General features: G+C 37.3%; 1 protein-coding gene across 6 annotated transcripts in view; it reads left to right on the top strand.

Annotated features, from left to right (window-relative positions):
* The window catches only part of cenpe (centromere protein E), a 169,106-nt gene that overhangs the window by 108,120 nt on the left and 35,423 nt on the right, over positions 1 to 25,563 (top strand). For all 6 annotated transcript variants that reach the window (XM_073024450.1, XM_073024413.1, XM_073024458.1 and 3 more), the window contains 5 exons: positions 60 to 239; positions 2,184 to 2,405; positions 11,598 to 11,828; positions 17,718 to 17,933; positions 18,253 to 18,474. In XM_073024450.1, the coding sequence (XP_072880551.1) occupies positions 60 to 239; positions 2,184 to 2,405; positions 11,598 to 11,828; positions 17,718 to 17,933; positions 18,253 to 18,474 (1,071 nt within the window). The remainder of the gene's footprint in view (positions 1 to 59; positions 240 to 2,183; positions 2,406 to 11,597; positions 11,829 to 17,717; positions 17,934 to 18,252; positions 18,475 to 25,563) is intronic.

The following is a 25,563-nucleotide window of genomic DNA, read 5'->3' as shown; positions in this document are numbered from 1 at the left end:
TGGGTGACAATTTAATGGTGTTTGAATGAGGTTGTAAGTGTGTAAGTTTTGGTCAACAGCTTATGATGGAGGAAAGAAGAGATGAAGAACTTAGTAAAATGGACACGAGCCTTGAGAAACAAATTGTTGCTTTGAAGGACAAGACACTAACAGAATCCCTTACTCCAGAAAATGAGGAAATTCAAGCAGAAATTAATAAGCTTTCTAATCATCTACAGGAGAAAGATAGTCTTTTGCAGGTAAGCTTTAAACATTACTGTTCTATCAGTAGAAGTAACCTAGAAACAATGTATTTAATACTAGTCTGGCCTTTTAAAGTTCAAACATTTTTATTGATATTTTGCAGTTTCCTTTGAAACCCCTAGCACTGTAGAAATTATGTAAAGATCCTAAACTGATTAGAAATGATTTAGTAGAATGGTAACACACACAAAATACCCACTGATCTCCCTCCCGGCACTTATCTTTATTTTATTATATATACATTTTTCTTTTTTTTTCTTTCTGTCCCTCTCACAATAACTCCTTGCCTGTTCTCCATCTTCCTCTGGTGCTCCCATCCACCTTTCTTTCTTCCAAGGCCTTCCGTCCTATGATATTCCCCCTTCTCTAGCTGTGTATCCCTTTTGCCAATCAACTTCCCAGCTCTTAGCTTCATCCTTCCCCCTCCTGTCTTCTATCATTTTGGGTCTCCCCCTCCCCCTCCCACTTTCAAATCTCTTACTACCTCTTCTCTCAGTTAGTCCTGACAAAGGGTCACGGCCCGAAATATCGACTGTACTTCTCCCTATAGATCAGGGGTGTCAAACTCATTTTAGGTCACGGGCCGGATCAGTCGGACGCGTGCGAACGCAGCTTTCGTTGCCTCTGTTTTTTCAGCCTGCTCTCATGTGTCTCAGTCTCTGCTATAACTACAAAGTGTTTCACTTTACAAATTCCGTTTTTTATGGAGAAGACTGCCGAATAAACACTAAAACCCCTGAAAACCTGGTACCTGAATAAACTCAGCATTAGCCATATCATACGCCATAGGCGCTTCGATTACTGGGGCCAGCTTTAATAGTAATTAGATATTATCTCGCGGGCCAAAGATGATTCCACCGCGGGCTGGATTTGGCCCGCGGGCCTTGAGTTTGACATATATGCTATAGATGATGCCTGCCTGGCCTGCTGCATTCCACCAGCATTTTGTGTGTGTTGCTTGAATTTCCATCATCTGCAGATTTCCTCGTGTTTGCTAGTAGAGTGGTTGTGGTCACGTGGCTTGTGAGCACCCTGTCTGGGAAACTGGTTGGATGTATTTATGGGGGTGCAGGCATCTACTGTGGAAATGTGGTTTTCCAGTGTACGGAGACAGTGAGGCCAGCTGGCAGCTTCTCTTCACAATGCGACTCATCTCCTTTCATAGCTGTTTCTGAGATCCTCTCCCACATTCTGTTTTTGTTTATTTTCAACTTGGGAACAGTTCCGGTTACAAACCGTTCTCAGGAATAGAAGCCAGTCATTACCAGGACCACCTGCATTTCCTGTAACAGAAGGCTGTGAAATAATTTAAACAATACCTCTCGTCACTGATGGTAGCAGCTAAATTAGACAATCCCTTTCTACCAGTTTGCCGTATTTCAAAAAAGTGGCTCACTAAAATTTGTTCTGAGACAATCAGACATGGTGATTTAATTCTGTTTTGTAAATAAGGATGAAAATCCCATGTATGCATAGAAGAAAATGGAGACCACTGTCTAAAATAACATTTAATTACAAGAATTATATGAGCAGAAGTAGGCCATTCGGCCAATCGAGTCTACTCCACCATTCAATCATGGGCTGATCCAGTTCTTCCAGTCGTCCCCAACCACCTGCCTTCACCCCAAACCCTTTGATGCCCCAGCTAATCAAAAACATATCTGTCTCAAATTGTAGGCTAATGACAGGTTGATGAAGTGCAGTTTGGTCAGAGTAATGGCAAATGTAACACTTCATTTCAGATGAAATTCAGTGCACCAAGATGGGGGAATTTAAATGGGTATTGTGAAATTTTAACATATTTCTGTGCTTCAGCAACGTGTGTCCTTGCCGTGCATTCCTGCCGGCATTGATGCCATTTCATGTTTCCGTCATTGTAAACCTATTTGAGAAAAGGTATACAGTGTGTTGGACTGAAATTTATTTTTATTATTATTCAGGAAATAATTCAAAGTTTATTCCAAATGGAAAACGAGTACAAGATTGAACTAGCTAAAACCAACCAACAGCTTTCAAGAGAGGGGGAAGAATGGAATGAGCTACTGGTCAAATTTTGTTCCATGTTCCCTGAAGAGTCAACAGAATCAATAAGCATTAAGAAACTACAGGAAGAGAATCAAAAAGTATATGAACAGCTTGTGTTGTGGAGGATTCATTTTTTGGTAATTACAACCTTAACATGCAATATTTCAATGAGTAGGTTTTGCTGCATGGTTTAAATTTATAAACACGCAACATATATATTGGAATTTTGAAATAATATGAGAACATTCAAGGGAACAACTGACCCAGTGGCATTTTCAGAGTGGAATATAGAATTGTCATTTTGTATTTATTCTTTCTTTTCAAATCTTTTTATTAATTTTTAAGAAAAACATAAGAAAAATATTAGTACAAAACATTTGAGAGTACATAATAGATTAATTAACAATCAAATATGTATTAATCAATACATAGAGTCTCTCAAACTCATAGTATAATGTAAAGGAATTAAGAGAGAAAAAAAAAGAAACCCCCCCCCAAAAAAAAACAACTAAAAAAAACTAAAAAAAAACTAACCAACATGGGCAATCGCATAATGTTAAATACATACAGTAGTGCCAATGACTCCCAACCTCCATCCACACAATTCAGGATAGTAGCAATAAGGTTCAGGATCAGACCATTTAATTCATATGAAAATGTTGAATAAATGGTCTCCAAGTTTCCTCAAATTTAACTGAAGAATCAAAAACCACACTTCTAATTTTTTCTAAATTCAAACAGGAAATAGTTTGAGAAAACCACTGAAATACAGTTGGAGGGTTAATTTCTTTCCAATTCAGTAAAATAGATCTTCGAGCCATTAGTGTAACAAATGCAATCATTCGTTGGGATGAAGCGGATAAACACTTATTATCTATCATTGGTAGACCAAAAATTGCGGTAAAAGGATGTGGTTGGAGATTAATATTTAAGACTCTTGAAATAATATTAAAAATATCTTTCCAATAGTTTTGTAAACAAGGACAAGACCAAAACATATGAGTCAACGAAGCTATATCAGAATGACATCTATCACAGGTTGGATTAACATAAGAATAAAATTGAGCAAGTTTATCTTTAGACATGTGAGCTCTATGTACAACCTTAAATTGTATTAGAGCATGTTTAGCACAGATAGAGGATGAGTTTACCAATAATAAAATTTTTTCCCATTGCTCAATAGATATAGGGCAATGCAGTTCTTCCTGCCATTCCTTAATTTTTTCTGATATATCTGGTTGTACATTCATAATCATATTATAAATGATAGCTACTAAGCCCTTTTGACAAGGATTAAGAGCTAAAATTCTTTCTGTAATGTCCAATGGACATTCTTTCGAAAAAGACTTTAGTTCATTATATAAAAAATTTCTAACTTGTAGATATCTAAAAAAAATGGGTTTTAGATAAATTATATTTATTAGATAACTGTTCAAAGGACATAATGTTATCATCCAAAAACAGATCACGAAAACATGTTATACCTTTTGTTTTCCATAAAAAAAAAGGCTTGATCTATAGATGATGGTCGAAAAAAGTAATTAGATGTTATAGGACTTGACAGCATAAACTTATTCAAACCAAAAAATTTACGAAATTGAAACCAGATTCGTAATGTATACTTGACTATAGGATTAGTTATCTGTTTATTCGTTTTGAATAACGAAAATGGAAGTGAAGATCCTAAGATTGAGATCAATGAGAAATCTTGCACAGATTTACATTCCAAATTTACCCATTGTGGGCCAGCAACTGTAGTCGATTCTTGTATCCAAAATATCAAATACCGTATATTAACTGCCCAATAGTAAAATCTTAAATTTGGTAGAGCCAAACCGCCCTCCTTCTTAGGCTTCTGTAAATATTTTTTACCTAACCTAGGATTTTTGTTCTGCCACAAATACGAAGATATTTTAGAATCAACTATATCAAAAAAAGATTTAGGAATAAAAATTGGTAATGCTTGAAATAGATATAGAAATTTAGGTAGTATCATCATCTTAATGGCATTAATTCTACCTACCAAAGACAAAGATAGTGGGGACCACCTATTAGCAAGTTGCTTAATTTGATCTATTAAAGGCAAAAAATTAGTTTTAAATAAATCTTTGTTTTTTAGTAATTTTAATACCTAAATAAGTAAAATAGTCTGTAACAATTCTATATGGTACCTGATTATAAATTGAAGTATGCATATTTAATGGAAAAAGTTCACTCTTATTAAAATTCAATTTATATCCAGAAAAATTACTAAATTGAGCAAGCAAAGAAGAAATAGCAGGAATAGATCTTTCAGGGTCAGATATATATAATAACAAATCATCCGCCTATAATGATACCTTATACATCGTCTCCCCACGGGTAATACCTAAAATATTGGGTGATTCACGAATAGCTATAGCCAAGGGTTCCAAAGCAATGTCAAATAATAAAGGGCTTAAAGGACAACCTTGCCTTGTACCCCGAAATAACTGAAAAAAAGGGGATCTTTGATTATTAGTGAAGACCGAAGCTAAAGGTTTCTGATATATTAATTTAATCCATGATATAAATTTTGAACTAAAATTGAAATGTTGCAAAGTATTAAATAAATATGACCATTTGACTCTATCAAATGCTTTTTCGGCATCTAAGGAAATGACACATTCTGGGATTTTAGATGAAGAGGTATAAGCAATATTAATTAATTTTCTAATGTTAAAAGATGAATAGCGATTTTTAATAAATCCAGTCTGATCCTCAGAAATAATCCGAGGCAATATATTTTCTAATCTAATAGCCAAAATTTTACTAAAAATCTTAAAATCCGTATTCAGCAAAGATATAGGCCGATAGGATGCACATTCAGTGGGGTCTTTATCTTTTTTAAGAATTAAGGAAATAGAAGCTTCATAAAAAGATTGTGGTAGTTTACCTATACTTAATGCATCTTTAAGAATTTTACAAAGCCAAGGAGAAAGTATAGAAGAAAAGGATTTAAAAAATTCTGCAGAAAAACCATCTGGACCCGAAGCTTTACCCGAGTTCATTAAGAAAATAGCCTTTTCTATTTCAGACTCCGTAATAGGTGTGTCCAAAAATACACTATCCTCAACAGTTACTTTTGGAATATTCAATTTCCTTAAGAATTCACTCATTATAGAAGAGTCTTTAGTACATTCTGATTGATATAAAGAATTATAAAAACCTTGGAAGGCTTTATTTATCTCTTTATGATCAATCGTCAAAGTACCATCTTGTTTGCGAATCTTAGTAATTTGTCGCTTATCCGAAACAATTTTCAATTGGTTAGCTAGTAGTTTACCAGACTTATCTCCATATGTATAAAATTGAGCTTTCGATTTAATTAACTGACTTTCAATCGAGGAGGTTAATAATAAACTATGCTCCATTTGAAGTTCCACCCTTTCTTTATAAAGTTCTTTACTAGGGGTCAATGAGTAAATCTTATCAATTGCCTTAATTTTATCAACTAATGTTAATATTTTAGAATTAGTTCGTTTCCTAACTCCGGCAGAATATGAAATAATCTGTCCACGAATATATGCCTTAAAAGTATCCCACAGAATTCCACTAGAGATGTCTGCTGTAGAATTTATTGAGAAAAACAAATCAATTTGCTGTTTAATAAAGTTAACAAAGTCAGAGTCCTGCAGTAAAACAGGATTAAACCTCCAACCTTTAGTACTAATATATGAATCCGTCACCTTAATAGATAATTTCAAAGGTGCATGATCAGATATAGCAATAGAGTCATATTTGCAATCCATAACGTCTATAAGTAAATGCTGATCAATGAAAAAGTAATCAATTCTTGAGTAATTATGATGCACATGGGAAAAGTATGAGAACTCTTTGTCATTAGGGTGTAGAAAACGCCAAATTTTACAAATAGCTGAATCAATCATAAAAGAATTAATAAGAGAAGCCAATTTGTTCGGAAAAGTTTGAGTGGGCTTGGATCTATAAAGGGTTTAGACAACAATTAAAATCCCTGCCCATTATCAATCTATATTGATTCAGATTAGGAAAGGATGTAAATAAGCATTTAAAAAATTCAGGACAGTCAATATTTGGAGCATAAACATTAACTAAAACAACTTTTTGATTAAAAAGTAAACCAGTAATAAGCAAAAATCTACCTTGCGGATCTGAAATTGTTTCATGATGTATAAAAGCAGTTGATGAGTCTATAAAAATAGAAACACCTCTCACTTTGGCTTGCGAATTTGAGTGATACTGTTGGCCCTTCTAAAACCTAAACAACCTCTGACTATCCACCTTCCTTACATGAGTCTCTTGTACAAAAATAACATTAGCATTCATTCTATGGAATACTTTGAATACTTTTTTCCATTTGATCGGATGATTTAAACCATTAGTATTCCAAGAAACAAAGTTAATAGTCTTATCCATATTGACAATATATATTACAGTTAACATATAGGTTTGAAAGAAAAGTGAACTCATGAACCCGGAAGAGGGAAGTAAGTTCAAAGGGAAACCGGAAGTCACAGCACTGCAGCCATTTTTGTAGTTTCATATAAGCCCATGAAATAAAACTAAGCAAAAAGCAAGCAAAAAAAAGAAAAATCCCCCTCCCACCACCCTCAAAACCCCAGGAAAAAAGCCAAACAGAGGCAAGCGAGCGATCTAATACTAAAATTACCCCCTTGTCTCAAGACGGCAACTCAAACGTAACAAAGTTAAAAAAAATACAAACAACCCACATTATAAAAAAGGGTTGATATAGCAAAAGTTAAAATATAAAATTAATGTTATAAATGTATATAAACAAAAGGGTTAAAAAAAATTAAAACAATAAATGAAAGTTTAAAACTTTCAAACACATCAAAACAGTTATGACGCTACAAACACTGGAGTCTGTCGGGAAGAAGAAACGCCATTTTATTTTTTCCCAATCTTAATATTCAAATGCTAAAAGTGTAAAAAAAAGAGCGTATATCGATTTAAAAAAGAAAAAAAAAATAACCCTAATAGGTCATTTTCAACGCTAATCGATTAATAATATATAAAAATATAAAATCATAATAAGCCCAGTAAAAAAAAGAGAGCTTTAACCGTATGTAAGAAATACATGTGAACCGTATCAAAAAAAACCCCCCAAACGTCAATCTATAACAGATCCAAATCTATAGGCTAAATTACATTGGTCAGCCCGATCAAATGTCATTGTTCCAGGAAACCTTGAGCATCCGCTGGCGATTTAAACAGCCGAAAAGATCCATCTTGAAGGGTGACTCTCAGGTGTGCTGGAAACAGCAACGCTTGCTTGTAGCCTTTCTGGTGAAAATTCGACATAACCGATCTGAAAGCCAGCCTAGTCCGTAATACCTCCGGGCTATAGTCCTCCAGAATGCGAAAATTAAAATTTTGATAGGTTATCATACCTTTTTTACGAGCCGCACGAATCAGACGTTCTTTGATATGAGGATAATGGATTCTAAGAATTACGTGCCGCGGTTTCAGACTTGAATCTGCCTGAAATCTGGACACCCGATGAGCCCGATCGATAATTGGGGGATTATCCAGGACTTCTGCGCCCAGGACATCCACTAGAAATTTAGAGAAGAAAACGGTCAGATCACCGCTTTCAAATTTTTCCGGGATCCCAATTAACCGAAGATTTTGTCTTCGAGAACGATTTTCCAAATCAGTAATTTTAACTTTATAACGATCCATCTGTTGGATCGTCGAAGTTTGCTCTTCTTGCATTTTTTCGATTATACGATCCTTCTTACGAGCGGCTTCTTCAAGAACCAAAATGCTTGCTTGTTGTTCTTTTGATTCCCGTGAAAAGGTCAGGAACTTTTCTTTGAGTGATTTCAAACGTTCGTCATACTGTGAAAATCTTCCAAGTAATTTTTTCTCCAGATCTTCAAATTTAGCTTCTATAAACTTCACAACAACTTCTAAAGTTAACGGTTCTTTTGTCTGTTTCGGTTCTTTTGCTTTAGACATTTCAGCAAGTTGAGAATAATTCAAATAGTTTAAAAAGAAAAATTCTATATGTTTAGACCCCTTTAAAATAAGTTTAAGGGGTGTTTGTAGGTTAAAAAAACGTAAAAGGATTGGAGCAAAGCCTAGATGCGGTTTACTCCATGAGCGCCATCTTGAGACCCGTATTTATTCTTTATTGGAACAGAACAACCCTGGACCTAAAACATTTTTTATTTTTTTATCACTTTTTTATTGCAACACCAACAAATTACATTCAGTACAACCAGTTGCTGATTACATTTTGACTGTTTAACCCAGCCATCCCCCCACCACCCCTCATTCTCATCCTCATCCCCTCCATCCCTCTCCCCTCCACCAACCAACTGAATAGTAGTGCATACACAGACAGAGCATTCCTATTTTAACAGAAGATCTTTTAAGTTAGTTATCAAATTTGTCCACATTAAGATTGTTTGGTCATCCATCATTTACTCTTGCTGATGATAATTCCAGGTAAGAAATGTCCAAAAAGCTCTGAAGCCAGTGAGTACTTGAAATATCATGGGAGGTTTCCAACGCTGGACTACGATCTTCTTAGCTGCAGTCAGACCTGCCAGCCAGACTTTGCATGTTTTTTCCGTAAGGGAAAGGTGGGAGTCATCATTTAGAAGGTGTACAGTGGGGTCCATTGGTAATTGTACCCCCGTTAGTTCTGTAAGAGTACTGATAACCTTCCCCCACAAACCAAAAACCCCTGAACATTCCCATACAACATGTATAAAAGACCCACGGTTCCGTGGGGGCAAAATGAGCAATATGGGTCAGAAACCAATCCCATTTGATGTCTAATTCTCGGTGTTAGACATGCTCTATGACAAAATTTCAAGTGTATATACCGATGATTTGGGTTTTTCGAAGCACCGGCAGCATTATTCCAAATCGCATCCCAGTCTAAGTCTTGTCCCAAATCAGATATGTCCCTATCGCAGGCTTTCATTCCTGATGTGGGCATATATTTCTGGGAGTCTAATTTATCATAGATATATGACACTATCTGTCTTGGAGCACTCTGTATCCAACTTAAAATGGGATGGTCCTTTAAATCTGACCCCCAAGGAATCCCGTAGGCTGTACAAGCTGATCTTACTCTGAAGTAGAAGAAAAGAGAGTGTTTATCAATATTATATCGAGATACCAGTTCTTGAAAGCTAAGGATGGTACTTGCCCCATTAATATCTTGAAGAATAGTAATACCTTTATCCTGCCAAGTTCTGTTAGTGAATGGTTTCCCCCAGACAGAAAATGATTATTGTTCCATAATGGAGATGATTTGCACGATACACTATTAAATTTTAGGTATTTTTCTGCTGCTCTAAACACTTGTAGCATATTGGTTAAAATTGGACCGTAATACTTGTATACAGTTCTTTAAAGTAATTCTTGAATGTCTTGTTTATTTCCTCGGTTGAAGATACTACTCCACGTTTAGCATATCTAATTGCTGGTATGGACCTTTTAGCTTCCTGTTGTGTGAGCGTTAGTGCCAAAAGATGGCTTGGTCTGCTGCTTTCTGCATAATGTTTACATTTGGTTATATGGATCATATATTCTGCCCTGCTTCTTCATAAATAATTTAATTCTGCTTGTTTTCTTTCGTTATGGTGTATCTCCTTTTGAGATCATTCTCCAAAACCTTACATCATTGTTCTAGGGTGGAAGTCCTTTGATGCTTTTATGTAGGTGGGAACTGAACCATATGGCGTTATTTCATAAGAAACCCTTGATTGAGGCCCAAATCACTGTCACATCCGAGACACTATTTTTATTTAAATTTATAAATTCTGTCAGTTTTATTCTCAGTTGTGTTAGAAATTCATAATTTTTAGAAGGGTGGAGTTAAACCTCCACCTAGTAGCTTTATTTTTGTTTTTTGCCATAATTAAAAGTAGATATAACTGGGTTGTGATCAGATAGATGTCTGAGCAAAAATTCTATTGAGTGTACCAAAGGCAGCAAACCAGAGGATATAAGAATGTAATCTATCCGAGAGAAAGTATTATGTCTTGTGGAGAAGGTATAGTCTTTAACAGATGGATTATGCACCCTCCACACATCAGTTAAATTTAAATTCGTTAGAAAAAGGTTAAGTGCTTTGGAAGCAGATTCTAGAAAGCTTGATATAGTTGAGGTAGATTTATCGAGGTTATTGTTTACCAAAGCATTCGTGTCCGAACCAACATATAGTTGGTAGTCACTTCAGTAATTATGAGGTAATTGAGGGAAAAAAATTCGGCCTCGAATATAGTTGGGGCATATAGGCTAATGAATGCAACTTTTTTACCTTGAATGGATGTACAGCAAAAAGCTAGACATCCTTCATTGTCAGAGCCAGTTACTTCAATTGATACATTAATACTACATCTCATTAATATCATAACTCCTTTCGTACGAGTACTATAAGTTGATGCTACAGCGGGTTTATAAGAGCTGTTTTGAACCCTGGGAATGTCATTAGGTTTAAGATGTGTTTCCGTAACAGCGCGATATCTATTTTCTTCCTGCGTAAGAAATCCAAAATCTTTGAACGCTTGTAGGGAGAGTTTAGTCCTCTAACATTAAATGATACAATAGTAAGATTTTCTAATTTACCTGTGTTGCTCATTTTCCCCTGGATCTGTTGTAAGTTGGTGGTGGAGCCCTGAGTTACCCCCTTCCCAGCCCCCTTCCCATCACCCCTCCCATTCTGTTTACTTTGTAACATCTGTGCTTGTCATTTAGCAATGTCAGACACTGAACATTAACTGCCCCCTCTAGCACCAACAAATTAGAAGGGCAAAGCGGTTCTCAAGACAAAGAGAATTTCTTGTCATCAAAGAGACAAGAAATAAAAAAAACTTGGTCAAACCCATTAAACTGTATAATTAAAACCATTTCCCTCTCAAATATAGTATAACACATAATCAAGACCCCCAGCAGCTCTCTTGCAGGAGACTGTTGCTTTAATAGACCGTTGCTTAGCGATGACGCCAGTGACGTCTTACCTCGTGCCCAGGAATGTAAACAAGTCTACTTGGAGACATAACCCAAAATGAACATGTAGAACTAAAGTTATTCAGAACAAGCTGCTGTTCTTCAGCTTCATTCTTGATGAAGTATGACATTTGGGTGTGTTGAATATCACCTTAGAAAGTAAAAGATAAAAAGTATATTCAGGGCGGACTTATATCACATTACCATGTTATCCTGGATCTAAAACTTTGAATTGTTTTTTCCGGAGACTTTTTCCAATGTATTACCCTGAAGTCTGTTAATTTCCTCCTGTTCATTTCTGATCATGTCCTTGTTTTCCTTTCACATTTTATCAACAGAGAGTGATGAGTACTGTTCCTCAGAACAAAAAGCGGTATCAGGTCCAAATAACTGAATGTGACTTGTGCCTAGCAGATGAGAAAAAAAAGAATAAGGAATTGTGTATACAGTTGCAGTCTTTGAAGAACCATGTTTCTGACTCTCCTATGCTGGAGTTAACTTCGGAAGAGAAGAATCCTGAAATACTACGACTTTCTACTTTAATTAATTTCAAAGAAAATCACTTGATGGTTTGTATCATTTATTATTTTGAATAAATTATCAGTGTATTAGAAGGCTGTAAATTCAAGCCTTTGTTTAAGGCTTGAGAACTGGACCAGCCTCAACACGCATCTTCTATGGTATTTGTATCTGCCTTGTTATAATTTTTGAAGAGCCTGAACTTTATTCATACTGAAAGCGGTATTAATGTATTTTCAGTGCTTGCTTCATAGGGTTATTTCTTGGATACTTTACTGGAAAATTAAGTGAATAGCAGTATTTCAGATTTCTATTGCAAGTAACCCGTGAGAATCTTTTTTTAAAGGATAGCTCAGTAAAATTTCTGATATTTGTAATTAAAATTAATCTTGTACAAGATAGGTGAGTAAGAATGAGACATTCATAACAATAGTCATTCAACTGGAATGTTTAAAGTGCTGAGCTCCATGCAAAGGCATTTCAGGATTTGAGGTTGATCTTTGTGCAAGTTAAACAACCATACAGGATCTGTTTTAATCCTTGAAGTAATGTACATTTTTGTTGTCTTAATACTCGTGGTGCTTAACTCCATTTCTCCTAATGTGCACAAGCCTACTCAGCACATCAGAATTTATCATAGTTTACTGCTACTTCCCTGAGTAATGAAACTTGTAAACATCACTTCAACAATTTATGTTTTTATTTTTAACCTTCCTTTTAGTTAATTTTTAAATAACTTTATCAACTTAATTTTTGATACTTTGAATATTTGTTGCTAAAATTTGCTGTTCAGGATTAAACACAGTTTGAATGAGAAGATCCAGAGCACTCAGATCTGTAGGTCCAGTTTTATATTTGATCCTACTACTTCTGGACTACAGATCTGTAAAGTTTGCTGAGATTGTTCTTCCTGATTGATTGTTATCCAGTTGCATTTACTAAAAAGTAAGTGTCCTGGTGTAAAATAAGATCTTTGGTCAAGTCAACCAAGATCTCCAGTTCATGTATGATTTGATGGTGATTGCTAAAAAGAGCTGGAGCCTTTGCATTTGTACCACAGAAATAAATGGAGAAGGGAGCCTGTAATATTTTGGTGATTTTTTTCTTGTTTTATTTCCTTCCCACACATCCCCAGCAGAACAATGTTTCATCAAGATTGTTCCCAGGGGTGATACAGCAAAGGGTAGTGATTGTATCATGTCTTTTTGATATGAGGAAGTAGTTGATTTGGAACACTCACTTAACTAAATAATTGAATTGTGGGTCATTCTTAAATATTTTCTGAAATACTTTTGTGAAATTCCGGCAACAGTGTAATAGGAGTCTATTTTGTGTCATTGGGTTTATGCTGTTAAAGTAGCTTGCATGCCTACTATCTGGACGCATGAGTTGAGTGTATTGAATATATTTACATTGCTCAGTTTACTAAAATAATCACTTCTATCTGCAAATTTGATTTTATACACTTTTGCTAGTGATTCCAAAATACTAAAATTGAACTAAATTTTGAAAATATCCTTGTCCTTCATCTGTTGATTTCATTCTTGATACATACCATCATATCTGTGACATGTCTTTACGTGGTGATCCGCAAGAGATTTTGTTCAAATTTGTTATTTATTAATCTTGCTGTTTTTCTTGTGTCCTTTGTCTTTGTAATTTTCAAGCTTATCTTGGATTTGAGATTTATTGTAACCCTTTTCTTTTTACAGTTGTATCTCAATATTTTTTCCTTTTGAAATCCATGGATCCCTAATTTTATCTGTTCTGAGGGGATTTCTATGTTCTTTGACTTTAAAACTTATGCCTGGAAAACCTGTCACTGTTTGGTTGTCATCTTAATAATTCTGTTAAATCAAGAAAGGAAGAATCAATGTTGGTTTAATAACTATTGTTAAGAAACTTTCAAAATCGTTCCCAACAGATGTGTCTAATTTATTTTTAATATTTTTTTAGAGCAAAAGTATCTATCTAGTTTTTCTGAACCAATATAACTTGCAGAGAAAGTACCAAAGTAGCACTCAATTTAAAAATGCTGGAAAAATACAGCAAGTCAGACAGGATTTGTGGAAAATGGTTAAAAGACTGGTCATTGGAACAGAATTTTGAGGAGTCTTCAATGTGAGTAAGTTAACTGTTCCTTTCACAGATGCTGCCTGACATACTGAGCTTTTCCAGCATTTCTCCGATTTAATTTCAGATTTCCAGCATCTGCACCTAATTATTTTTAATTAATCCATACTGATGCGAGAAGGGAAATGTGCATTTCAACGAAAGCATTTTCAAAATAAAAATTCAACATAAATTTCTGGATCAACACATGAATGGAATAAATTATTGTTTTATATCAGTCATCATTGACTGCTAGCATAATTCTCCATTATGATTTGTCAGTCCATCGCAATTTACAAAAGCTTTCATAATATGAATCTATTTTTTAAATGAGTGAATAAAAACTGCAGAAATATTGTTTGGATTGTTTCAGAATTGCTTCAAGAATTCCAACTAATTTATTTCTGATAATGTTTCAATATATTTTCTTTTATATCCTTTCAATATCTCCTATATTTCAAATGAATGCCTAGTAGTATATGCATTATTTTGATGAAGTTGGATTCTTGACTTGGCATACCACTTGTGTAACCAACAAAGCCGTGAACATGGGAAGGGGACTTATCACAATTTGAACTCTCCATTGGACTCTGAACTCTTTGACTGGACGGACTAGTCAAAATACTTTTCCTAATTGAAAGTAGCTTTGTCATTTCTGCTGGTAGTTGCTGACGTTTGCCCCCTTAAATTCAGTCTAATATGCCTAATTCTGTTAGATTTTGTTTTGATAATGTTTTGCTGAGTTGAGTCAGAATTTCCTCTGTCAAGTTTAGTATTGATAACAGCTGCTTATGAAGCTCTATTTTGGGAAAATAGGGATGTGGAACAGGCAGACCACAATCTGAATGCTGAAATAGCCTTCAAATGCTTCGACTACCTTTTATGCAAAGCTTTAATTTGGTTGTTGATATCCAATTCCTTCAAATATTTATGAGATCTCAGTGACCAGTTATTAGGTTCTTTCTATCTGTGTCCTCATTCTGTTTTATTGACCAATCAATAGAGCTTTTAAAAACTTTGCAAGTGATTCAAGTTTTATTTAAATTCTGAATGGGCAATGGTTTTAAAAAGATTTAAATCTTTTACTTGTAGTCGCATGGATGAGCTACAACAATTGTTCATCCCAGTTTGGCAAAAGAATATACTAGGGAAGGTAGTGCACCCGTGGCTGACAAGGGAAATTAGGGATAGTATCAAGTCCAAAGAAGAAACATATAAATTAGCAAAAAAAAAGCGGCACACCTGAGGACTAGGAGAAATTCAGAGACCAGCAAAGAAGGACAAAGGGCTTAATTAGGAAAGGGAAAAAAGATTATGAGAGAAAGCTGGCAGGGAACATATAAACTGACTGTAAAAGCTTTTATAGATACGTGAAAAGAAAAAGATTGGTCCTTTACAGTCAGAAACAGGTGAATTGATCATAGGGAACAAAGACATGGCAGACCAATTGAATAACTACTTTGGTTCTGTCTTCACTAAGGAGGACATAAATAATCTTCCGGAAATAGTAAGGGACCGAGGGTCTAGTGAGATGAAGGAACGGAGGGAAATACATGTTAGTAGGGAAGTGGTGTTAGGTAAATTGAAGGGATTAAAGGCAGATAAATCCCCAGGGCCAGATGGTCTGCATCCCAGAGTGCTTAAGGAAGTAGCCCAAGAAATAGTGGATGCATTAGTGATAATTTTTCAAAACTCCTTAGATTCTGGATTAGTTCCTGAGGATTGGAGGGTGGCTAATGTAACCCAACTTTTTAAAAAAGGAGGGAGAGAGAAACCGGGGAATTATAGACCGGTTAGTCTGACATCAGTGGTGGGGAAAATGCTAGAGACGGTTATCAAAGATGTGATAACAACACATTTGGAAAGAGGTGAAATCATCGGACAAAGTCAGCATGGATTTGTGAAAGGAAAATCATGTCTGATGAATCTTATAGAATTTTTTGAAGATGTAATTAGTAGAGTGGATAGGGGAGAGCCAGTGGATGTGGTATATTTAGATTTTTAAAAGGCTTTTGACAAGGTCCCACACAGGAGATTAGTGTGCAAACTTAAAGCACACGGTATTGGGGGTATGGTATTGATGTGGATAGAGAATTGGTTGGCAGACAGGAAACAAAGAGTGGGAGTAAACGGCACCTTTTCAGAATGGCAGGCAGTGACTAGTGGAGTACCTCAAGGCTCAGTGTTGGGACCCCAGTTGTTTACAATATATATTAATGATTTAGACGAGGGAATTAAATGCAGCATCTCCAAGTTTGCGGATAACACGAAGCTGGGTGGCGGTGTTTGCTGTGAGGAGGATGCTAAGAGGATGCAGGGTGACTTGGATAGGTTAGGTGAGTGGGCAAATTCATGGCAGATGCAACTTAATGTGGATAAATGTGAGGTTATCCACTTTGGTTGCAAGAACAGGAAAACAGATTATTATCTGAACGGTGGCCGATTAGGAAAAGGGGAGATGCAACAAGACCTGGGTGTCATTGTACACCAGTCATTGAAGGTGGGCATGCAGGTACAGCAGGCGGTGAAAAAGGCAAATGGTATGTTGGCATTCATAGCAAAAGGATTTGAGTACAGGAACAGGGAGGTTCTACTGCAGTTGTACGAGGCCTTGGTGACACCGCACCTAGAATATTGTGTGCAGTTTTGGTCCCTTAATCTGAGGAAAGACATTCTTGCCATAGAGGGAGTACAGAGAAGGTTCACAGATTGATTCCTGGAATGGCAGAACTTTCATATGAAGAAAGACTGGATTGACTAGGCTTATACTCACTGGAATTTAGAAGACTGAGGGGGGAATCTTATTGAAATGTATAAAATTCTAAAGGAATTGGACAGGCTAGATGCAGGAAGATTGTTTCCGATGTTGGGGAAGTCCAGAATGAGGGGTCACAGTTTAAGGATAAAGGGGAAGCCTTTTAGGACCGAGATGAGGAAAAACTTCTTCACCCAGAGAGTGGTGAATCTGTGGAATTCTCTGCCTCAGGAAACAGTTGAGGCCGGTTCATTGGCTATATTTAAGAGGATGTTAGATATGGCCCTTGTGGCTAAAGGGATCAGGGGGTATGGAGAGAAAGCAGGTATAGGGTTCTGAGTTGGATGATCAGCCATGATCATACTGAATGGCAGTGTAGGCTCGAAGGGCCGAATGGCCTACTCCTGCACCTATTTTCTATGTTTCTATGTTTTCCACCTTCGTCAACAAAATCTATGGGGAAAAGTTAAGAGCCCAAATAATTTAGTATTAGTATTAACTTTGAAGAAAGTATTTTTTCCCTAGAGTGTCATTAAATGTTAACATAAGATCTTGTTAATCAAGTGGACTGTGACAGTTATTTACACATTTCATATGCATCACTGCATGGTCCTCCATCAATTCAAAACCAGCAATAAAATGTATCTTTTCACAATTTAACAATTTTAAAGTTTGACTGTAATACCTGTTAATGGAATAATAATTAATGAATGAATGAATGAATGAATGAATGAATGAATGAATGAATAAATACCCCTTGTAGTGGTGATAATTAAAACTTCACGTGTGAAGCAACAGTAATGCCCTGTACAGCTCATAATTCTTTTCAACTCTGATACTGAATTTTAATTTTCCAGCATCTGTTGTATACACTGCTGTAATGTTCCTGGTAAACAAAATTTTGTTAATAAGCAGAACAAGACTATTTTTCCAATTGAAGAAATTGAATGAAAGATTGAGTGTCCAGTCACCTTCATTTTGGGCCATTCTTACTTTAAATAAATAATAGATTCTGCTTTGTACAATCTTATTTAGATGATTTACATTTATTTTTACATACTCTCTGATTCAGAATGCCCAGCAGACTTTATCAGATTTGAAACTAAAATATGAAAACCATCTGAGAAGCACAAAGAATGGATTATCGTCCAAGGCAGAAGCTCGAAAGGTTCTACAGGAAAGAATTTCTAATACATCTTTTACAAATGCTTCAAAGACAATTGAAGAAATTGAAGATAGAATACGGATACTAAATCAAGACCTTCAACTTCAAAATGAAACAGTCCAGGTATATATTTTTCCTCTTTAAATGAGCAACTCGTCAGTATATGATATTTCAAAGGTACAATTTTGTGTCAGAGAAAAGTATACAATATACATCCTGAAATGCTTTTTCTTCGTAACCATCTATGAAAATAGGAGTGCCGCAAAGAATGAACAAGAGAAATATTAGAACCGCAAAGTCCTCCCCCCAGCTCATTAGTTTAAGCCAATTACGAATGGTGGATAAACCACTTAAAGTTAATTATTTAACTTGATTTCACTTTGAGAATCATTTTGAAGTCTTTAAGTTGCTGAAGGTACATTTCTCTTTCCCATACCTGCAGAATGAAGCTACATTTTCCAGGTCAAAGCAGAATGGATATGTAATGTACATCAGGAATACTTGGAATCAGGTGGATAATCAGAAGAAAGAGAATGAGAAGCTGCTTTTGGAAATTGAAACTGTCAGACAGCAATCTTTCAACAAAAATGGCTCTGATCCAGTATTAGCCATGGAGAACCAGAAACTGAAGGAAAAAATGAAGACAGATGAACAATTGTTTCAGGTATGCAAATTCTTTGTACTGAATTACTTTTACTGGTTTAAAAAAGGACACTGAAATTTAATATTACAGTAATTTTAAGGTCATGGGTATAGCTGCACATTATTTGATAACTGTAAGTTGAAGATCTTGGAGGTCAGTTTCTCAAGTAACCCCTCCACAGAGCATTTTGATAGTGTAGTATTTTCGTATCAGAACAAGAATATAGTCATTCTAAAATGCAGTTGAATTACGTTGCAGAGACTGGAGTGGATTGGTCCTTCTTCCAGAGGACAGTATATTCAGAATCTTCATTGCCCTCATTTACCAGGAAGAGATGAGAAATTGACAATCTATCTCACTACTTAATGTAGATTAAAGATTTTTTTGTAAGGTCATTATCAATCAGGTTGTGTGCTTTGAGGCTGGTGATGGGTGTGGCATTCCAGCAGGAAGATTTCTTGACAGCTTTGTGCTGTTGAGTGATTAGTTGTTTTTAAGATGGACAGAATCAACTTGCTCAGTGAGTTTGGATTATAACAGAATATTTTCATAGAAGGTGGATATCGTCCCCAAAATGGGGTCCTGCTGGGGAATCTGCAGTTGAATATGACTGCTTTGTGTGTGTTAGTAATTCATATTGTATGAATGGATGGAAAAGTGAATGTTTTCAGATAAAATCTGGAGCTTGGCAAGACTGCCTGCTGTTTGTCTTGTGTATTGCAGAAAGGGAATGTAAGGGGTATCCTAGGAAATGGCAGCCCTCAAAACAGGCCTCCCTGTTTATGGACAGTATCAGTGTAGTCTTCTGTATTCAACTTTTGTCTGCAGATGGAGCATCTGTGATCAGATTGAACTTGCCCCTGACAAAAGTGAATCACAGCACAAACAAAGCCTCATTTTTAGAAACTGGTATGACTTGTTATTTCTTCGCCATCAAGTGACATTACTTCAATGAGCTGATGATGTGATTGTGAGCAAAGTACCTCATCTTAGTAGAATTTATCTAGGTTATTCATAGAACATTGTATCACAATGCTCGTGGAGCAGAATGTGTGGTATTTATCCTAAAGGTAACCTCTTCCCGGATGCATTATTTATCAGTGCCTGTAAAAAGAATTAATTTCCCTTGGAAGTGTTCATTTTCGGCGGTTCCGGTAATGTCTTCGTCGAGAATGGCAGCTTAAGTCTCCTCCGGAAAAACGTGTATTAGCCCCATTAACCCGTCAAATATAATATTTTTTGAAAAATATTTGAACTGAAAAGAGGGGCAATAATGGAGAAAAGGAATGGAAATAAAAAAAAGCGACAACGCGGAGCCTGCGTCCGAGAGGAGTGCAGTGAGCGGCTCTCCGACCCGACCGCGTGTGAGCGAGGCGGCCGCCGGGCCTCGTTCAGACGAAGCGGCAAATATCTTTGAAATCCTGAAAGAAATAATGGAGGTCCAGAAAGATGTAAAGCAGCAGCTCCATGATATTAAGGCAGAGCTCGCCAGCGTTAATCAAAAAATAGAGGTGGCAGAGACTTGAATTGAGAAGGTGGAAGATCACGTTCAAAACGTGGAACGGATACTGAGCAAGACAATAAAAATAATACATCACCAAGAAGGTAAACTGCTTGACCTGGAGGGAAGATCACAGTGGAAAAATGTCAGAATCTACAACATTCCCGAAGAAGTGGAGGGCTCGTCTATGACGGAGTTTGTCGGAAAGTTACTGCGGGACGCGCTGGATGTTCCCCCGGCTATGAAGCTGTAAGTCGAAAGAGTCCACCGCGCATTAGTCCCAAAACCTACCCAGGATAAAAAGCCATGCTCAATAATAATTAAATTCCTTCGGTACAGTACCAAGGCGGAGATTCTACGAAGGGCCTGGGGTAAGAAGAGAGTATTTTTAGAGGATAATTTAATATATTTTGACCAAGATTATCCCCCCTGCGGTCCTCCAGAAACTCAAAGAATACTCTGAAGTAAAGTGAGTACCAAAGCAAAACAAGATTAGATTTCAAACTCCGTACCCTGCTAAACTTCGAGTGTTTTATGACAACTGGATGTGGTTGTACCAGAGGGTGGAAGAGGCGACTACAGACATGAAGGCCAGAGAGTTGCCTTTTTACGTCACCAAAACGAGGGAAAGCCTGACTGAGGAATTATCCCGCTCCGCTTGGGAAATAGTGCGAGAGTCGAGAAGGCAGGAGACGGGAGGAGGCTGAGAGAAATATATCAGGAAGAGACCGGGAGTTTCCCAAAGACAGTCCTCGCCCCCTTCAGAAGAGCCATAAAGGTTGGCTAACTTTAAAAATGTTGAGAAGCTAAACGGAAGCAAAAGTACACGGTGATGTACATATCTCGAGTAATACTTATTATAATGTGGATTTTATATTACTTAGTTGTTATTCTTTATTCTCTCACTCCTTTTTCTCCACCAAAATGAGAATATATATATATGTGTATGTAATGTGTCTGTATGTATGTATATGCGTGTGTGTGTGTGTATATATATATATATAAATAATATGTGTGTGTGTGTGTGTATATATATATATACACACACACACACACACACACAGGAGCAGTACACAGGGAAATCTTTTCTGTGTAATGGATTTGTTCACTGACTTTTATGAATACTGCAATGGGGGCCCGCAACTCACAAGTAGGAGGGTTTATCCCCCACAGCTAGACATTTCCTCTAGCTCAACGCAGGGTTATCTACTAGAGACCTCAGCCTTGTAATCACACGTTCATTGCTATTTTTGTTGTTATTTGCGTTTCTTGGTTCTTATTTGTTCAGGGAGTAGATCGATTAAGTTTTATTCTAATTTCAATGGTACATTGACAGATAAATACAGATGGCTAAGGACAAGGTAAAATTCATTTCTTTTAATGTCAATGGGCAATGTCAATCCAATCAAACGTAAGAGAATTTTATCCAATTTGGAACAATTTGATTCATACTGGAAAAAATGGTTTAACTACATAATGCCTCATAGGCCTGATTTTATTCTCACAAATCAATGAATCTGTTGCAAAAAAAAAAATCACTCCCTACTTGTACATAGTTCTTTCCTTTTGCTTGTTTTTTCTTTCCACTCTTTTCTATAAGTGTATACCCCAGATAAATACTTTGTGGAGATTTGTGATATATATGATTATATGATATATATGTACAATGTCTGAAATATATCTTATGGAAATGTTTGTTTGATGAACTTCAATAAAAAAAATAAATTATAAAAAAGGAAGTGTTCATTTTCTGTTGGTTTTCAACATTGAATTACAGTGGATTTAATTTGTCTTTTTTTGACACTGATCAACAGGAAATAAAGTTCTTTCGTTTCAACATAAAAACTAAATCACTATGAAGTGCTCTAAATTAATTACAAATATAAAACACAAAATAATTGATTTCATAAGTATTTACCCCTTCTAATATGACACCAAATCTTCACTGGTGCAGCCAATTGGTTAATTGTAGATCACCTTTGTGCAGTCAAGGTTTTTCAATTGATTGTATTAAGAATACACCTGTGTCTGGAAGGTCCAACTGCTGGTGTGTCAGTATCCTGGTAAAAACTACACCATGAAGATAAAAGAACTCCAAGAAACTCTGCAAATAAGTCAGCTTACAGAGAGGAGGTGCAGTGGCTAACGGACTGGTGCAGAGCCAACAACCTGTCTCTTAATGTGAACAAAACAAAAGAGATGGTTGTTGACTTCAGGAGGGCACGGAGCGACAACTCCCTGCAGAACATCGACGGCTCCTCGGTAGAGATCGTAAAGAGCACCAAATTTCTTGGTGTTCACCTGACGGAGAATCTCACCTGGTCCCTCAACACCAGCTCCATAGCAAAGAAAGCCCAGCAGCGTCTCTACTTTTTACAAAAGCTGAGGAAAGTCCATCTCCCACCCCACGTCCTCATCACATTCTACAGGGGTTGTATTGAGAGTGTCCTGAGCAACTGCATCACTGCCTGGTTCGGAAATTGTACCATCTCGGATCGCAAGACCCTGCACCGGATAGTGAGGTCAGCTGAGAAGATCACTGGGGTCTCTCTTCCCACTATCACGGACGTTTACACTACACGCTGCATCCGCAAAGGAAACAGCATTATGAAGGACCCCATGCACCCGTCATACAATCTCTTCTCCCTCCTGCCATCTGGGAAAAGGCTCTGAAGCATTCGGGCTCTTACGACCAGACTATATAACAGTTTCTTCCCCCAAGCTATCAGACTCCTCAATACCCGAAGCCTGGACTGACACCTTGCCCTACTGTCCTGTTTATTATTTATTGTAATGCCGGTACTGTTTTTGTGCACTTTATGCAGTCCAGTGTAGGTCTGTAGTCTAGTATAGCTTTCTCTGTTTTTTTTATTACGTAGTTCAGTCCAGTTTTTGTACTGTGTCATGTAAACCATGGTCCTGAAAAACATTGTATCATTTTTACTATGCACTATACTAGCAGTTATGGTCGAAATTACAATAAAAGTTGATTTGACTTGACTTGACTTGAAAAGAACAAGTTGGGAGATGGATACAAGAAAATTTCCAAGTCACTGAATACAGTTGTCAATCATCAAGAAATGGAAAGAACACAGCACAGCTGTAAATCTGCCTAGAGCAGACCATCCTCTAAAACTGAGTGACTGTGCAAGAAGGGGACTGGTGAGGGAGGACACCAAGAGACTGATGACAACTCTGGAGGGGTTACAAGCTTCAGTGGCTGAGATAGGTGTGACTGTGCATACAACATCTGTTGCCTGGGTACATCACCAGTCACCACTTTATTGGAGAGGGGCAAAGAGAAAGCCACTGTTGGGGGCGTGGGGAGAGAAAGCACATGAAATCTCGGCTGGAGTTTGTCAGAAGGCATCTTGAGAGTCCGAAGTCAGCTGGAAGAAGGTTCTATGGTCGGATGAAACCAAAACTGAGGCTTTTGGGTATCAAGCTGATGTAAGCCAAACTCTGCACATCATGAAAAATGCACCATCCCTGCCATGGAGCACGGTGGTGGCTGCATCATGCTGTGGGGATGCTTCATTGCAGCTGGCTCTGGAAAGCCTGTGAAAATAGAGAGAAAAATGAATGCAGCAAAATACAGGGAAATCCTGGAGGTAAAATGGGCTGCAGTCTGCAAGAGAACTGTGACTTGGTGGAAGAGCGACCCCAAGCAGAAAGCTGAAGTTACACAGGAATAGCTTTAAAACAACAAAATTAATGTCCTGGAGTCGCCAAGTCAGTGTCCAGACCTCAGTCCAATTGAGAATTTGTAGCTGGATTTGAAAAAGGCTGTGTGCTCATGATTCCCATGCAATCTGACTGAGTTTGTTAAAGAACAATGGGAAAAACTTGCAGTGTCCAGATGTGCAACAGTACCGGAAGTTTGAGAAATCGATATGTCGGAATGGGAAATGAAATTAAAGTGGCTGGCCACTGGGAGAGCCCATTTTTTTCTGGCAGACGCTCAGTGATACGATCTCCCAATGTACTCAGGTCTTACAGATTATACAGGTGGCTACACTGGGAACACTTCATACAGTATATGAGCCCAGCAGACTCGCAGGCGATGAGTCACCTCACCTGGAAGGACTGTTTGGGGCCCTGAATGGTAGTGACTCACTGTTACACGAGAGGCCACCTCTACTGTCCATCCATGTCCTCCTCTACTGTTGTGATGAGGCCACGTTCAGGTTGGAGGAGCAATACCTTGTGTTCCTTCTGGGTAGCCTACAACCTGATGGTATGAACATCGATTTCTTGAACTTTCGGTAATTGCCCCCCACCCCCATTCCCTTCACGACTCCCATTCCCGTTTCCTCCTTTCACCTTATCTCCTTGCCTGCCCATTGCCTCCCTCTGGTACTCGTCCCCTTTTTTCCTTCTTCCATCTTCCTTATGTGCTCTCCTATTAGAATTCCCCCTTCTCCATCCCTGGAGATCAACTTTCCTGCTCTTTACTTCACCCCACCCCCTCCTGATTCCACTTATCACCTTGTGTTTCTTCAGTCCCTCCCACACCTAGATCTGACTCCCTGTTTTGTTTTCTCCAGTTGTGCTGAAGGGTCTCTGCTCATCAGGTCAACTCTACTGTTTTCCATAGATGTTGCCTGTCCTGCTGAGTTCCTTTAGCGTTTTGTTTGTGTTGCTTGGATATTCATCATCTGCAGATTTTCTCTTGTTTGTGATTCCATTTCCTATCTGTTAGTTTTAGGTCAACTTGTAATCAAATTTAGTTAGTTTTCTATCACAATACAATTTCCTTACCCTTTACTGGCCAGAGTTTATCTCAGTCTTCAAAGTCCCTGTTGTCCTTTCATTTGACTTTTCAGTTGGCTCCCTGTGGGTCTCAGACCCTGTCTTGCACTTACTATCTTGCCCCTGTCCAGGAGCTCGGATGGTCACCGACCATGTGGGCCCCTTGTCTGCACCGGTCTTGTGTTAAATATTCCCCATGAGCATTTCCCAAGTGTAATTCACAGTATGACACTTCGTTTGACCCTGTATAAAAGGGGTCCCATCCTCATTGTCAAATTGTTAGGAAAATTAATTTGCTAAGGAAATTCAATTAAAGTTGGTCACTAATAAATTGGACATAGACTTCAAAATGACTAGGGAGTACCTTTATCGTGAATAAGAGAAAAATGATTCACTGGTGCAATCGTCAAGTCTTCCCAAGGACACACAGTCAATTACATCAGTCAAAGCTGTTTTTTAAAAAAAAAAGTCAGTCCTGTGCATCTTATCAATTCCCATGAAAATGCCAGACAGTCTCTCTTCTGCCCATAACACGCAGAGATGGGATGTTAGAACATCCTTGAAGTTTAAGATAGATTATTGCAAGTATGCTGAGAACCCAGGCTGAATGGTGAGTCTTTTTTTAATGATGCACAAAAGTTCATTATATCCTTAAAGTACAAAAGTATAATTTATTTTGTTAGCACCAGACAGATGAAGGAAAACCAGACACACTTTTTAATTGTCAGAAACTTGACAGTCCAGAGTCCTCCGTACAACTTATGACCTTCACCATCTTCATCTTGTTTATGTGGCTGTGCTTTGCACCAAAGCCAGCACTAGGCATATTGTTAATTAAAGTAAGGTACAGGGTGTTA

This window comes from Hemitrygon akajei, chromosome 2 (genome assembly GCF_048418815.1).
Source record: "Hemitrygon akajei chromosome 2, sHemAka1.3, whole genome shotgun sequence".
Lineage (NCBI taxonomy): Eukaryota > Metazoa > Chordata > Chondrichthyes > Myliobatiformes > Dasyatidae > Hemitrygon > Hemitrygon akajei.
Note: the sequence above shows the minus strand (reverse complement) of the source record. Positions and strands in the feature narration are given on the sequence as shown.